Source organism: Tauraco erythrolophus, chromosome 13 (genome assembly GCF_009769465.1).
Source record: "Tauraco erythrolophus isolate bTauEry1 chromosome 13, bTauEry1.pri, whole genome shotgun sequence".
Lineage (NCBI taxonomy): Eukaryota > Metazoa > Chordata > Aves > Musophagiformes > Musophagidae > Tauraco > Tauraco erythrolophus.
This window is the reverse complement of record NC_141477.1, coordinates 22,960,128-22,974,754: the sequence shown is the minus strand read 5'-3', so window position 1 is coordinate 22,974,754 and position 14,627 is coordinate 22,960,128. Positions and strand designations below refer to the sequence as shown.

General features: G+C 50.8%; 1 protein-coding gene across 1 annotated transcript; it reads right to left on the bottom strand.

The window, feature by feature from the left end:
• Window positions 1-4,395: 4,395 nt before the first annotated feature.
• Window positions 4,396-13,142, bottom strand: LOC147527937 (uncharacterized). Its single transcript, XM_086619840.1, has 10 exons — window positions 12,986-13,142; window positions 11,027-12,481; window positions 10,107-10,199; window positions 9,423-9,527; window positions 8,623-8,732; window positions 7,487-7,681; window positions 6,099-6,261; window positions 5,386-5,551; window positions 5,109-5,203; window positions 4,396-4,481 (listed from the first exon to the last, which is right to left on the bottom strand). The coding sequence occupies exons 1-10, from the start codon at window positions 13,140-13,142 to the stop codon at window positions 4,396-4,398; spliced, it is 2,625 nt and encodes an 874-aa protein (XP_086475966.1).
• Window positions 13,143-14,627: the final 1,485 nt, after the last annotated feature.

Here is a 14,627-nt window from a genome sequence, read left to right as displayed (position 1 = left end):
ACTACGCCATTCTCCAGGTTAACTTGCCGTGATAACTGTGCAGAGCCCCGTGACAAACTCTGATATTTGGCTAAAAGTGGCAGAATTGACAACCTGATGCACAGCCCAAAATCACGGTGGATCTCTGGAGATCTCACGGCTGATGATAATGCACTGGGCAGGGTCTCATCACACGTGCTCAGGGTTTCGAGTTGTCGCTGTTGGGAATACAGTGAAATTAAACCCTCTTGGAGGCAGACATGGGTGACCACCTTGGAAAATCTGGATTTTTCTTTGGCATTTGTGGAGGATATCTGCTGGGCAGGAGCTCCCAAGCCAGACACATCTTCGCTCAGTTTAAGTTTTACAGTTCCTCTACTCCCGTGGTCTTGCACAAGCAATTTCTGACCAACATCACTGGAGGTTATGGAACAACAGGTTTGCATGTCAAGGGGAAAATCATGATGAATCTCAGCTAAACCAGAAAAAAATTGCTTTTATTTTAAAAGACTGTAATTCACAGCACTTTAACAGAACAGCTTTGTCATGGTGATAATATAATGGGGATTTACCTAAATATGTTTCGTAAAGGAAATGTTCCTCTCTATTTAGCAGCACTAAGACCACACTGAGAAATCCCATTTATTTCCTTGTTCACAGCCGAGAGGTGCATCCTTGTTCCCAGCACAGCCCGGGGGAAGGCAAAGATGATTGTGCGGTTCATCGTGCTAAAGAAAAACATCTATTTCCTTTCCATCACGCCACACCTGATGCTGGAAAGCAGGTACGGTGCAAACACCCCTCTCTCTCTCGTGATTTCTCATGAGTCAGCAGAATATTTCGGAGACAGGGAGTGTCAAGGTAAGAAGCCTGGACTGTGGTGAACGTTGGGGTTTTTTTCTGTAACACCATTTGTTTGTTTTCTCATTCAGTAAACCATAAAAACTCAATTAATGCATAAGAGTCCCCACCTTTACATCTCTGGCTGTCACCCTGCCCAGAAGTACGACCGGTTTGTTGACCTCACTGGGCTCTGGGGTGGGTAATTCTCGTGCGCGCGTGTTGTCGCAGGAAATTCCGTTCATGGTTCTCCCCAAAACGAAGCTGTCGTCTGAAGCCAAGATACTCCTGCAATTTTCTTATCTTTCTCCATTTATAAGGTAAATTATAGATTTGACCGTAGCTCTGAAGTTGCAAAATAGCTTGTTTAACCCCTGACTTTCCAATCACCACGATGCCCTTGAGGGCAGAGACATCCCAGCCCTGATGTTGCTGCCAGACAGCAGCAGTGCGAGGTGAGAGCTGCTCCTGCTACCAAAACGTTCACTGTGCAACGTCCCAGGAGCCCACAGCCCCACGGGGAACTTTTCCAACTGGGGCAAAACTTGCCTTGATTTACCAAATCCTGACCGTTTTGGGTGTGCGCTGGTCACAGCAGACAGGGAACTCCACATCCTTCCCTCGGGCTGAAATGTCCTGTGCCACCGACACGGAGACAATCTAACGCAGACCCACATCGCAGAGGTGACAGCTCAAGAAGGGACCTTCTGCTCTTTTTTTTGATCCAGCAGTTTGCAGCCAATATTAAAAAAACTCATTTTCTTGGAAAGGTTGAGTAGTTTTTCGAGGATTAAAACATGAGAGAAGTCCCATGTTGTGGGACTTGACCGCACGCTTAAAGTTAAGCCTCTTCTGGATGGTGGTGGACCTCAGCTGGCACTTAAATGCGTTTATTGAATAAATGCTTTATTGTCCTGGGGCTTGCAGAAGGTTAACAGGTCAACAACCCTTTGCACTACACTAATAACCCGGTGTCAGCAGTGCCCACCGCTCCCTCTTCGTCCAAGATAGTTACCAAATTCCTTTTTCTCTGCATTTACACCAAACATTCCGTGGCAGCACCCGCAGCCGGGGTGCAGGTATCCTGGGAGCACCAGTACCACGGGTAACTCCGTCCCAGCGAAGCAGCAGGGTTTTACTGCGCTGACTTAGTGACGACTTTGTTCTGTGCCTTTTGGGTGGGGGCCAGAGAGGATGATGGTGGTTTAAAACTTCCCCAGAAATCCCCGGAGTAATAATCTTCAGCTTACCCAGTCTCGGGTGGTTTCCTGCCCCGCTCTCCCAGCTGGTCCCCCCTCTCTCACCGCAGCACCGTGATGCTGCTGACTTTCCCCTTACGCCCCATATGGCTGATCAATCCGATCGGTGCCGATCAATCCGATCAGTGCTGGGAGCTCTGCAGCTTCCTGGAGAGGACAAGGGGCCACGGTTCATCATGATGGCATGAAGAGGGATGCCAGGTCCAGAAATCAAAGAGAACTCTGTCCTGGGGAGATGGGGTGGCACAGAGGTCCTGCTCCTTGTGCTCCTTGCCCGAGGCTGAGCGAGCGGCGAGGCAGAACGCTCCCGGCTCACGTTTTCCTGGGGGAATGCCCCGGGCAGCCTCTGGAGCTGGCAAAGACAAGCAGATGTTTGCTCTGCTCTCGCCTCTGCCACGGCCAGCTGGCAGGGCAGGAGGGATGGTGCCCTGCGGAGGTTATGGGAAACGTGCCGTGCCGTCCGCTCACGGCAGGAGGAAGGAGCCGGTTTTAACCTCTGGGAAGGAACAGGAGCTCCCAACACATGGACTGGTCATATAGGTGCCGCCCTGGGTGATGGCTCAGCGAGGCAGAATATGGGATTGTGTGGGACAGAAGGGCTCAGTGTGTGCAGAGGCTTGTTTAGCCCTCGTAAGGGCCGCGCAGGGAGGAGAGCGTGACTTAATTCCACTCGCAGATGCTGGCACGGGCTGGGAAACCGCAGGAGGTTGGGAATACCCGGCTGTGCCCGAGCAGAGGGAACAGTGAGAGCCCTCAGCCCGGGAGCGGAGGGTGCAAGTGGGTTTTGCAGGGTCAGAAGGCTGCAGGGTGAAGGGGAGCCTGTGTTCGGAGCTGAGGAACGGCTGCCAAGGGCTTTTAACTGGGAGTGTTGGGGACGTGCTTGAAGGAAACATCGCCCGTCACCCGGAGCCGGGGTGAAAGCTGCTCTTTACGGCGATTCCTGAGCGCAAACTCGAGCGCAGGCTGCACCGCGCGGAGGATCGGGCGGACAACAAGCCCAGTGCCAAAGCAAGCTGGGCACGGTTAGAACCGGAGTTCAACTGTTTACATGTTAGTAATGAAGCGTGGGAGGAATCCAGCCCCAAAAGCTCCCGGGTTTGGCTGCTCCAGTCCCAGGGCAGCGTTGGGTGAGCAGGGAGGGAGCTCCTGCCTGGAGATGTAGATGGATGTGGCTGGGGGGAGAAGCCTGTGAGCAAGAGAGATGTTCTAAAACGATAAGGAAGAAGAGCAGTGAAGGGGCTCATCCCTTGGGAGGTGGTACTGAGGTTGTGCCGAGGGAGCGACATCCCTGCCCAGAGCAGGAGGGAGGAGAAGGAACAACCGAAGGGAGCTGGCAGAGTTCTGCCACTTGGATGCTGCCTCCAGTACAGGAAAAAAACATTACAGGAAACCTCCCAGTCCGTAACGCGCATCTCGGTGTTTTGAAGCCAATCTCTTGCCTTTGGGCCCTAACTCATCGTTTCCTTGGTTGAGGTTGATCTTTATTAAGAGCGAATTTCCCTCGTCCCTGACTCTCCCCGGGGCCTTATTTGCTTTGGGGGAAGAGGAAAGTGCTGTTCTCCGCTTTTGGCAGAAAGCTCCCCGCTCTCCACGCCGCGTAACACAGGTCCCCGTGCTTGGGGACCAGCGTGGGGATGGCTCCTGAGCCAGCGGAGCTGGGGGCCACCCAACCTCTGCAGCTCCAGCGCGGCCACGGACCCGCATCACGTTGCCCTGAGACCAGCTGGGGACTCACCTGGGCCAAGCAGGGACCAGCTGTGAAGGTGCCAGAGAAGGACGGGGGCTGAGTTATTTAAAATTAACACCTTCCAATATTTATTCCTTCCTCCAGCGCCTGGCCATGGAGCCTGGCAATTTTTGGAGGACTAACAGCTCAGTGGAAATCAAAAGAAACTCCAAGCCTTTTCCTTATGTTCCAAAAAGAGGATTTATTACGTGGATTTTAGCAGTTTGAAATACACAGATCTGAGTGTTGTGGAAGGGGATATACACGCAGGCATGACATTCACAGTTCAAGGCGTTTAGGAAACACGGGAGCTCCAGGAATTCCTGCAGGAACGCATCAGCTCCTCATGCCGCTGGCGCTCTGTGGGCACATCTCCCGGTGGTTTCAGGCACTTAACTGGAGATAAACAATAAATAGCCACAGAAAGCTCCCAGGAGAGAGGCTGGGTGGGGAAGTGCTGCTGTTTCCCAAGGAAGTAAGGGCTTGATTAGAGAAGGTATGGCTTTCACGAGGCCACGTGCTCCAGCGAGGCGTGGGGTGCTTCACGTCTTTTAGGGAGAGCAGACACCGTTCCTTCACCCAGGGAAAGGTTCAGACCACTCTGTTCTTCAGTCTTTCAAATATCTGCATCACCTTGCCCGCTGGTATGCAGCCTTCTCTCACGATGGTGATGCCACCTTCCCAGAGGAAGAATGAAAAAATTAGTTTTCCCAAAGGGTGAAAGAAAGGGATGGAAATATAAAGGAGTATCTTGGACCAGTAGAGCCATCCAAACGCTCAGGATATCCAAATAAAAGAGTCATGTAGCAAGAGGACCAGAAACTTTGTCAGAAAGCAAAACCACCTACGAACACTGACCCCACACTTTGTTCCAGAGTTTAGTTTTCCACTGGAGGATCCCACTCAAATGACAACCCAGATCCAGCTGATGACATCTCAGCTTGTGCTATGACATCATGGTGGACGAGCTCCTACAACACCTTCATTCTGGTGGTCTACGAGGAGTATACGCCCTTCCTTTCAGGAGCATCCACCCTCCCACTTGAAGCATTTTTGCTCTTACAAGGCAGATTTTGCTTGCACAACCATGTTTCTCCTCAATGCCTTGTTCTCTGTCAACACAGAGGTCCTCCAAGGACATCTTTTGTTTGTTCCTCTTCATCAACATGTTTGCAAATGTCCAGGCACTCAAGAGCTGTTACTCTTGGAGCACGTTGTGCTGCCAGATTGATGCTATTGAAAGGAGTGGAAACATCCCAGGAAAACGCAATTGCTGACATAGAAAGGGTGGTTCTTACACTCACTTTCATCAATCTTTGTGCAGTTGACCACAGTGGATGCCACCACCTCATCAGATTCTCCATCACAGAGAACACCCTCCAGCTTATGGCCAAGACGTCTGTAGGGAAGGAAAAAAAAAAAAACGCAACACCACTACACAGCACTTCGTATCACATTGTGCTGAAGCTCCCCTCAATGCAGGGCATCAAATCCTGATCTACACACCACTTAAACCTGCTGGCCACCCGCCGGACAGGTGGTTTGCGCTGCGATAGACATGCTGGTGAAGAGGGTACTCACGAGATGACCATGTCATGGTGCGTGCTGTCAACCTCTCCACTGGGATTAGCAGATGTGATCGCCAAGGGCCCTGTCATGTCGATGAGGTGCACCAGGACAGTCAGGTCAGGCACTCTGATCATGATGCTGTCTTGAGTTCCCACTCTGCTGTAGCCTGCTCCAACCCCTTGAAAGACAGACAGAGGATGTTGGCAGAGGCGAGACCGACGCAACACCTGGCTGTTTCTGCAGTCTTTAATATTTTCACTGATTCCCAGAAGCCAAGTTTGGGTGTGGATCACACTGCTGCTCACAGCGTTTTGACTTTGTCCATATGGTAGGAAGGAAGAGGCAATGACAAGGGATGCCCATAGGAACCCCATCCCCTGGGACCTCTCTTCTGTCTTTGATGCTTCACCCAGGGGACGCTCATTCCCAGTTAATGGCTATGGGCTTACAAGAGGTGACCCTCTTGGGCTGATGAACCTCACTTGCTTCGAGTTTGACTGGGTTAAAGAAATCATCATGGTGGCTCACGTTGTTAATGAGTCATTCCAGCTCATTAACACCCTCTGCTAAACATTTACCAAAGCACATCAGAGCTCCAGAGATGATTTCTCAGGACAAAATGAACGGAACCTCGCCCCATTGACACCCAAAAGGGTGTGCGGATTGCAGACTCGCTGTGCCGAAAACAAGAAAGAGGGAGAGAAGGGCTGTCCTGTTCGTCTCACCTAACTTCTTCAGCCACTCTCCTTTCTCGATAATGCAGCCGATGCCACCGGGGTAAACGTTTTCCATGAATTCCCAAAGCAGCGGGCTGATGGGGGGAGCAGCTGCTCGCAACTGGTCCAGGTTTGAAATGAAGATGCAGATGGGCTTCTCTTGAGGCCTGTCCTGCAAAAACCGGGAAGAGAGGAAGGGAAAAAACAGATGAAGAGAGAACATTTGAGTTGAGAAGACCGAAGTCCACTGGAATCCTAGTTTGTGTGCTTCCCGGGGACCAGGAGCTCTGAGCAAGCGAGACGCTGTCTGCAGAAAACGGTGAGCACAGGAGGGGACCGCACGCGGTGATGGATGCAGCAGCTCAGGTCTGCGTGTGCAAACTGAAGAAGAGGGAGAGCAGCGGTCTGCTGGTGGGATCTCAGCAGGATGCATCCAAATCCCCTGCATCCAAATCCCACAGCCAACGCAGGGACGGCGACACTCTGCTCGTTATCGGTGCTTTTAACATCTTCTACACCAGGGGCCTGATTTCCTTCTAACTTGTGCTGGTGTCAATCAACGTCAAACCCACCGATTCACGACAGGATAAGAGAAGGAGAGACTAACCCCTTGGAAAACCAACATCTTCAGCTCCTCGGTGCTTCGAAATGATTTTACTTGCTGTCAAACAGAGAGCGACACGGAGGGGAAATGAAAAGAGCTCACAAAGCGGTGTCATTTCGGTCCTCAACTGACATCAGTTTCTGCGGGGCCAAATGACTCAGGAACTGGGCATGTATTTACATTCTGTTTATATTGTCTCATCGGCAGGGCAGGTCAGCACTGGCACCAGAGCAGGACAGAAAAGACTGCCCTTGTCGCTGATGTTCACGCTAACTGCCAGCTGAGATAGTCTGTTATGCTTATTTCTCCAGGCTAGCCAGGAAATTGCCTCATGGAGAACAGACGGGGCCAGGCTGCAGAAGTTGTGTTGAAGGTGCAAACTTTGGGGCCGATTCCAGCACTGAACGTCTCCAAAAATCTGGAGAAGTGTAGACCTGGGATTCTGATTCAGCACTTCATAAGACAGAGAGGAGAAACACAGGCTTGGACCCACTTGTGAGCAGCCTCGGGGCTGTGCCAGTTTGGGTCCGTGCCTTGGCCCCCTCCCCAGCGAAGCAGGACATCGCTGTCTAACTCCTGGTGCCCCACGCCCAGAGCAGAGGGTGCTTTGCCCCAGGTTGCTCCACTCAGAAAACTGCCCATGATGTTTCGGTGTGGCTGCCCATCAACTCTACCCACAGTCAAATTCTGAGTCTTGGGACAACTTGAAACAAGGGGTCTAGTTTCTGGACATAACTCATCTATAGGACACAAGCAGGATCCAAGGAACAAGACAATAGCCTTGTGTTCACACCTTGATTCTGTAGACCTTCTCGATGGCTTGAGGGTGTTTGCAGGAGGCTGCCAAAGCATACACAGTGTCCGTCGGGACCCCGCACACCGCCCCTGTGTTCAGCAAGTCAGCAATGGTCCTCAAGCCGCTCGTACGGTGGGACTTGGGGCAGACACAGGGTGGAGGATCTTCGGTGTCCTTCTTGGAGCTCTCGGCCTGGTGATAATCAGGAGGCAACAAATCCGTTACGGTGGGAATAAGGAAACATGAAACACAGGGTAGGATTCAGTGCGCCCAAACGCAGGTATCTCACTGTGCCCTGCTCCCTTGGTAGTCCAAGGGCAGAGGTGGCACTTCTGGGGATGCTTCAGCTAAAGGGGGTGAGGAACTACAAAGCAGAAGCAATTAGTTCTGTCCCAGTAATAAAGTCAAGATACCAGCTCAGGTGGGAAATTTGAACTGCTGATGCCTAAAATTACAGGAGATGAATCCCACCCAGCAGAGTGACTGCTTCCTGGAGAAATAGCTGCTCTCCAAAATGACCCAAGGACAATGCTAGGGAATCTTAAATCCAGAGGAACTTGAGTGAGATCAAGTTTCAAGAGCTTTCTCATGAGTCTCCATGGTTAAAAACGCTGATTTAATGAAAATTAAATTCCTCTGCAGCAGGAATTAGAGCTGTCGGATTAATCAACCCAGTTAGGTGGAACTGCCTTGGTCAGACATACAGGGTGGTAGAAAAAGTTTAAATTTAACAGATGCTGCGGGGAGCTCTCGCTGTCCACTCTGGGAAACTTTCACCTCCCTGCTCCCCTGCCCCCCAGGTTATGGCTTTTAAAACTTCAGTCTGTCAGCAGCTCTTGGACTGGAGGCAGCTAATTCCACAGGACCATGGAGGCAGGTGTTTTGGAGCAAGGTGGGAGTTCTGTAAATGTCCCTACCCTTTCTCCAAGTTTCCATACATGTTATTCAGAATGGAAGAGAGCTCGTTTTCACCTCATAGCTCGCCTCCCAGTTGTGACTGGGATTTCAAATGGCACTAAGGGATTCGAAGGAAAGATATTCAGCAGAAATCTGAACTCCCCTAGGTAAGACCAAAGATCTCAGGATATCCCTCCTGGCCAGGGAAGCTACACCATGATGGAAAAATCTCTTACTGTGAACAGAGGGGGTCCCATCATCATCAGATCCTTCCCAAACATGCTGTTTGCAAGTGATGCCGCTGCTCCGTAGAAGCAGATGATGCTGAAGATGCTCAGCATTACAACTAGAAAAAAACACAAACCCAGACAGTCAAAGGCAGGAAGGGTGAGGACAAAGTTTTATTTTCTTCTATGTCTCATGACTTCCCAGCATTGCAAACTTACTTCAGCCTTTCCTGTCGTGCAACCCTTGCAGCCCAGCGTATTTGTGGGTCTAAAATTTCAAGGCATTTCCAGGCTTTCCTACCTGTGCATCTTTTGCCATATGGCTGGGTTTTTTGGTTGTGTTTGGGTTTGTTTTTCTTTTTTTTTTTCCTGGTGGAAACACTTCTACAAAGCATCTTGTTAAAACACTCTGTGTAATTACAAATAAAATTCTCACTTGCTGCAAAGCCAAAGCTTTCAGCCGTTCACGCCAGTGACCAGCCTAGTTCATCCCAAATATTATCTCACTGAACAACTACTGGAAAGTAGGACTGTACAGAACCTCAGGAGGTTGTCTTGATCCAGCAGTACCAGCCACACCTAAATGTTTGTTAGAAAGCTCAAAGACCTGGGGATGATACCAGGAAAGGTGTCCTCTTCCACTCATGGAGCCGAAAGACTCAGCATCTCCAGCACGGATGTGCACCAGTCTTCTAGGGAAAGACGACACACTCTTCTGCTTGCTTTTGTCCACTTTGAGCTTGCGCTGGGGACCCACTCACTGCACTCTATGGGTGAAGGTTTGAGGACCAAGTTCCCCTAAAACTCACTTTCAAAAGGCAAAGGGAGGGTCTCCAATGTAAAGAGCAGGAAACAGACGGCCAAGAGCTCCATTGCAAGGGTCACGCAGAGAAGCACCACGTTAAAAGAGGAAGCTGTAAAAAGAAACAGAAATGAGAGGGAACCACATCAGAGAACGGCCCATAAAAACAGAGGTGAAACCGCAGAAGACTTCCTAAAACAGCTTAATCCTATTTGATTAAACCGAGCAGCCCGTGATCCGACTTCCCTCTTCATGGAGGGACAGAGAGCTACGGCTACGGTTTGTTCAGCCCTCGGCTCTCGAAGCTGCCAAACCCTCCACCTGCCAGCACGCTGTGCTCACACGGAAAATACTTCTCGGGCAGCCAAGAAGATTCTGATTTACAGCAGCTGGGCTGGAGGGTGACTGTGGGTACACGCCAGTGGCCCAGTCCGTCTAACACTTTCACCTTATTTGAACCTTTTATTTTCTTTGAAATGTTCTTCCGTTCCCTCATGACTGTTTCTTCTAAGCCCAACTCAGCTTCTGTTACTGGCTGCGGGCAAAACATTTCAGCTCTTGCCTAATCTTGACGGACTGAGCTGAGACTCCCTCACTCGTGCATCTCCACCACAGAGTGGCCGCAGATGCGATTAACGATCTGACCCCAAACACCCCTCAACAAACAATCACATGTGGTGCTGAGACTTACCTAAAACAATTAAAAAAGCATTGACCACCAAAAAGGCAACGGAACCAGCGGTGAATCCTTCGCTGTTCCCCACACCGATGTTCACCAAGTGGCCTGAAATAGGACCAGCAGATTTGGCTGTGAGCAAACCATTAGGTGTAACGTAACAGGAGAACCACCCATCTGCCGTTGGAACGACCACAATTCAAACTGGTTGATGGTGGCCACTAAAAAGAAAACCTACCATGCTGAAACCCCTTGCTTCTGCAATGCAAAACGTTTGAGGTATGAACTGAAGAACCGGTGATGGTTATCCAAAAAAAGCTGATGATTTTACCTCCAGCTTGTAATAAACAGAGTCTGGCTGAAAACACTAATAGCTTCTTGCCATACCTCTTAAGCAATGGCTTTAACTTTCCCCACAGGTGCTCGTTTTAATAGGACCTGGCACGGAGGCTGTATGGACATGCTGCCCACCTGGAGCTAAATAAGGCTTTTTAAAGCCCAGGCTCATCGTTCTGAGGTCTTATTTCATGGCTATGACCGATTAAGATGAATTGCTCCAGGCTTCTGAAGGATAAATCCAGAACCTGGAGTCTTCTGCTGTCTAAAAAGCGTCTCCTGAACTGTTATTCCGAGGTAAGAGCCTGGAGACAGTCTGAGTGCTGTCTCACAATAGCTGAGCAGGGAAATCTTGACCTCTGCTGGAATCAAAGACACAAGTTGGGTTCCTGTAGCTGTGAGAGTACCGATGGCAATGAACTACATGAGTGCAAGCTGGGATCTTTGGTCATTGTCTTGCTACAAGGAGGAATATTGGTGAACCTGGTGTCATTGAATCTCCTGGGAGAAGGAATTATGTTGGAGAAAGCCATCCGAAATTTCCTAGACATCCTTTTTTTTTTTGACTAAGCAAAATAGTAATCCTGACCTTGCGTTACCTGCAAACCGAAGCCAGGTCCATGCTCCCCAGAAGGCAGCGTAGCAGAATGGAAGAACGGAACCAAACCTTCTCCCTCCTTGAACCTGGATCCTGCAGACGTACAGCTGCATTACGGCTCCTGGGATGAGCACAGAGGGTATGGAGAGTCGCTGTTTGGTGGGGTCACTGAAGCTACCCTGGATGGCAGAGACCGCCGCCAGCCCGTTGCAGATGTAGAACAAGGCATCCGGCACTTCAGCGCTGGTGCCGCTCGGGAAATTCTTGGACCTGGTGAAGCAGGTTTTGGCAGCCATCAGTGTGGTTTGAAGAGCTGAGCTGGACATAGCCTGGACACCAACTGGGATCAAAGCCTTCTCCCCGATGGAGTTGATGAGGCTGGCGAAAGTGGCGTACATTGAGAGAGCGGTGCAGAGGCTGCAGGTGGCCCCAAGGAACAGGTGGGCACCCGACATCGGGATCTGATGGATGGAGGCGGTCGTGAGGATGACGAACAAGGCATTTTGCAGCATCTCCAGGGTGTCTTTGTGGGTTGACATCAGAAAGAGCATACAGGCAATGGCCAGGAAGAACCACCCTCCAAACATTCCCAGCCTGCTTTCCTGAGCCTCGGACAGCCCAAGGAAGGCGGTGAGCGTAAACTCTTCCCAAGACATCACCAGCCAGTAGAGGCTGTGGACACCAAACTTGGTAGTGTAGTAGGCATCACCTCTCAGATAACTGTAGAAGCTGGACAGCAGCTGGCAGCTGGAGATGATGGATATCCACGCCACTCCAACACAGAAGTTCTTCACGTACCCAAAGAAGTAAAAGGCAAACAAAAAGGGAGAGACGGTATCGCAGATGTTGCCTAGGGCCATTGGCTCAGCATACTTTGTATTCTTTTTCTTTTCTTCTCCGATGGCCTTGGAAGAGCTCTTCTGTGCTGACCCCAGTAGCAAGACGTTGAAGAGAGGATGCCCAAAGCCTGGAAGGACGTATCGTTGTGTGATGCCCTTGAACAGGAGAGCCACCGCTCCGTACAACCCGCACAGGACAATGAGAAGCTCAATGACACCTGACACTACCAGAGCCCACTGGCCAAACAGCGCAACTGCTTCGAACACCAGCGCGAGCGCGATGGCCCCGAATATGAAGGGCATGATGTAGTTCACCGTGGCTGAGCAGAAGGAGAGGATAAAGGAAATGGAAATGTAGGCCACCAGCCCGGCCACCGCGCTTTGGCTGGCAGAGAGGTGGGCCATGCCGGTGGGCAGGAGGTGGCTGGCGTTCCCCGAGGGCAGCATTATGTTCTGCAAGGAGGGGTAAGCGGCCGCGATGATGCGTGTAGCCCCGTAGCTGCTCCACAGAGAGGAGAAGGTGAGAAAGGCTGCACCTCCGAGGTGGTCATACTTCCGGAAGGCAAGGAATCCTGCCAGGAGCTGGACAAAGCCTCCAATCAGGACAAGGTGGACACCTGAGAGACACATGAAGACGTCAGGTAGGAAGCAAGCCACAAAATGGCTTGAGCTGCATGAGGCAGTGCTGTGTCTCCAAGCCCTGGGGGACAACCCACCTCAGGTCCCACAGCCTTCTCACAATCAGCCCTATGGCCTCTGTCTTCCCCTCTCTTCCCACCTTTATGAGAAACGCCTGTGCTGAGCCTTGGCGTGTGGCCGCCGAGCCCCTTGGTACGCTCAGTCTGGTGAGCAGGTCTAGGAACCATTTGGGTCTATGAAGGTAGGGGAACTGCACATGAAAGTTTTGGACCAGATTCCTGGCAGTTGCTGGGGAAGGAGGAGCAATCACCCTCAAAAGCACACAGACATGGGAGAAAGCCCACATTTCCCAACCTATCCCACCAACGCTGTCCGTTGACCCATGGGCATGACTCTCAAAGAGTCCATCCCGCCTGGTGCTCTCAGGGCAAGTTCACCTCCAACCAGCTGCCCCAGTGTCCCCCACGAGCAGCATCGCCCACCTGCGAGGATGTCCTCCGCTCCCCGCGGCCGGAGGCCGGTGTGCGCCACGGCGAAGTTCCGCAGGCAGAGGAGGAAGGCGCTGACCACGTTCGCCAGGAGCCCCAGCACCGCCGGCTCGCTGTAGAAGACGGCGGCGAAACCCGCCGCGCTCGCCATGGCCCTTCCAGACAAAACAAGAGCGTCGGCGGTCGCCCCCACAACCTCACCGTCGTCGGCGTCTAGACCAGCGCTGCTTTGGCTCGGGCCCTCAGCCAGCCTTCAGAGCCATGCCCCCGCTCCAAGGAGGGAGAAACTGGTGACAGGCTCAGGTGTTTCCATGGTGCCTCCCCACTCGTCGCTCCAGACAAAGGCTCGATTCAAAGCAGAGCTGTAGGTGCCTACTTTCCAGAGTCCTATCCAGAAAAAACACACACAACCTATTTAAGCTACAAGGGTTTCTGGCAAAAACATGTTTAGGTGCCCCAAAGCGCTGCAGGTGGTGGTGATGGATCCTGCCCCCTCTTCTCCAGGCTGCTGGAGATGGAGAGGCATGAATAGCCCAACACAAACGAACAAACATTCAGATGGAACCCACAAGGTATTTTTGAGCCATTCCAGGACATTTCTTATCCACTGTTACAGACAAACAGGCAAGCGCGACGCACACATACACAGTCTCCCTTCCAGATGGAATTTTCCAGCTCCATCCCTTTCTTGAAACCCTGGTGACTAAATAGTCTATTTTCAAACCCTTCATATTTCTACCATGAACTCGTCTATTTGCAGGCAGCCCCCACACTTCCATTCCTCCGCGCTCCTGGGTACCATGAGCTGGAGTTTGCTCTCTGGAGGTTTTTGTTAGGAAACAAAGATGAAAATAAAACAGCGACGTCTTTGTTATTTTGGTATTTTTAGAACATTTTATGACCTAAAGGAGCTGGAAAGGGAGAAGGTGATGTATTCTGTTCTCAGCCATTCCAAAAAGCCTTTTGGAAGGGAAGGAAAGGAAAGCACGCGGCACTACTAGTGATATGGGGAGCGAGGAAGAGTGATGGAGCACCACCCGAAGAAGAAACACTTTTGTGAATATTAATGAACCTAAATCCCAACGTCTGCTCTTAAACACACAGTACTCCTGGGCAGACACATGTGTTTTGCAAACATCAGTGGCCTCTGGACCATTCTGTTCCATTAAAACCCTCACGTTTTCCTTCTCTGTGTTTATCCTAAAGGATGTAATTTTCACCAAAATGAAGAATGAAGGATAAATTGACTCCCAACAGCTCTGAACTGACTCAGCAAGTTAAACACTTACAAAATGTGGAAAGGATAAAAACTTTCAAGCAAACCTTTGGAGACGATTCATTTAATTATTTGGTCCTGCTAAAGGTTTGGTTTTTTGGTTCAGCAGGAGAGATGCACCGAGTCACAGTTCTGCGGGAGGAACGCTCTCTTTTAGCATCAACCATCTCTATAACCTACTGACTTGCAGGAGGCCCCAAGAAACGATCCACTCTTAGGAAGAGCTGAGCAGCTACCTGTGGAGTCCATGACGTTGTCTTTTTCTAATTTATTTTTTAAAATGACATTCAGCTATAAATAAGCAGTTTGGTTTAAATGGTTATACTTGGAGGTGTGCCACAATATTAAGTTCCTCCAGAT

Coding starts and splice junctions, on each gene's coding strand:
- LOC147527937 (XM_086619840.1), bottom strand. CDS start 13,142: ATGGCGAGCGCGGCGGGTTTCGCCGCCGTCTTCTACAGCGAGCCGGCG. Junction 12,482..12,985: donor AGCGGAGGACATCCTCGCAG/GTGGGCGATGCT, acceptor TGTGTCTCTCAG/GTGTCCACCTTGTCCTGATT. Junction 5,552..6,098: donor AGAGTGGCTGAAGAAGTTAG/GTGAGACGAACA, acceptor CTGTCTTTCAAG/GGGTTGGAGCAGGCTACAGC.